General features: G+C 45.4%; 1 protein-coding gene across 1 annotated transcript; it reads right to left on the bottom strand.

Moving 5' to 3' along the window:
- Window positions 1-421: 421 nt before the first annotated feature.
- Window positions 422-982, bottom strand: LOC115949409 (60S ribosomal protein L9-like; the record flags this gene model as incomplete). Its single annotated transcript, XM_031065925.1, has 2 exons — window positions 861-982; window positions 422-554 (listed from the first exon to the last, which is right to left on the bottom strand). Coding segments are annotated over exons 1-2 (235 nt in total), but the record flags the coding sequence as incomplete, so codon positions are not given.
- Between the last annotated feature and the right edge of the window lie 232 nt (window positions 983-1,214).

Here is a 1,214-nt window from a genome sequence, read left to right as displayed (position 1 = left end):
AGATAATCAGCAAATTCAAACTAGAACATCTTAAAGACCAAAACTATAATGTGCTATGAACCTAGTTCATGCGCAGTGTTTTAAAACAGAAATGCAATTTTAACACTAAGCAGCTGCAGGTTACCAAGTATCAACAGTGTTAAGATCTCCCAGTGACTGCAGTAAATCCTGGATCCCTTGTACTACAGTAACTAACTCCAGACTGGCTGTTAGCTAACTCTCACTAGTAAAACTACAGAGGTATTATTAATAATAAATCTGAACCATGGCAATGGTATCCTAAGAAGATTACATCAATTCAGACAAGCACATTCTGCTCCAACAATTATTCATCCTCTCCCATTCTCAGTGGCAGAGCCCAAAGAAAAGAGCTTGGAAAGCCTAGTTAGAACCAGCAGGATACACCTGCAGAGAGGCTCACCTGGCCTCATCCTCACTCTGCGGATGTACTTCTCTCCCAGGAAGTTGCGGATCTCCACCAGTGAGCCGTTCTCCTGGATGACCACGTTGATGGGGAAGTGAGCGTACACCGACCGCATCTTGTAGCGGAAGCCCTGGGACATGGGACACAAGCAGACATTGAAACAGGCCCGAACACAGAACACATGCACCAAGCTTCCAGGGGAAACTACAGCCAAGGTGCAGCAACAGCTCCTGAAAAAGGGCAGGACACTGAGCCTGAGACATTCATCCCTCCCTCCACCCCCAGAACGTGCCTGACAGCAAAGGCAAGACAAAAAGCACAAGCAGAAAGAAGCTGCATCCTGGATGCTTAGCAACGCTCTCCCTCCATGAAGTAAAAGGCTCTCACTGCAAGTAACAAAAAGGGCAGCAGTGATCTGGTTCCAAACACAACTTACCAGAGTGACCCCCTTGATCATGTTCTGTACATGGCTGCAAATCGTGCGAACTGTGGCCAGCTCCTTTCTGTTACCCCACCACTTGTCAACACGCAGCTGCATCAAAAATCACATTGACAAAGCTTTCAGCTACACTTCAAAACCAGCAACAAAACAACTTTGTGACAAATGAGGAACAAAACTTTCAGATAAACTACTTAAAGCCCACCAAACAGAAACACAGAACTGTTTTGTTTATTTGACAGACTACCTACTAAAGGCCCACCTCGTTCCTCTTTTAAATCCTAACCTGAGACATGGGAGAAACGTTTGTTTTCTTCAGGTCTTGCCACTAACAAGTCTTCCAAAGAGCTG

Source organism: Geospiza fortis, unplaced genomic scaffold, assembly GCF_000277835.1.
Source record: "Geospiza fortis unplaced genomic scaffold, GeoFor_1.0 C13651354, whole genome shotgun sequence".
NCBI lineage: Eukaryota > Metazoa > Chordata > Aves > Passeriformes > Thraupidae > Geospiza > Geospiza fortis.
The sequence above is the reverse complement of the archived record's forward strand: the minus strand, read 5'-3'. Positions and strand labels throughout refer to the sequence as shown.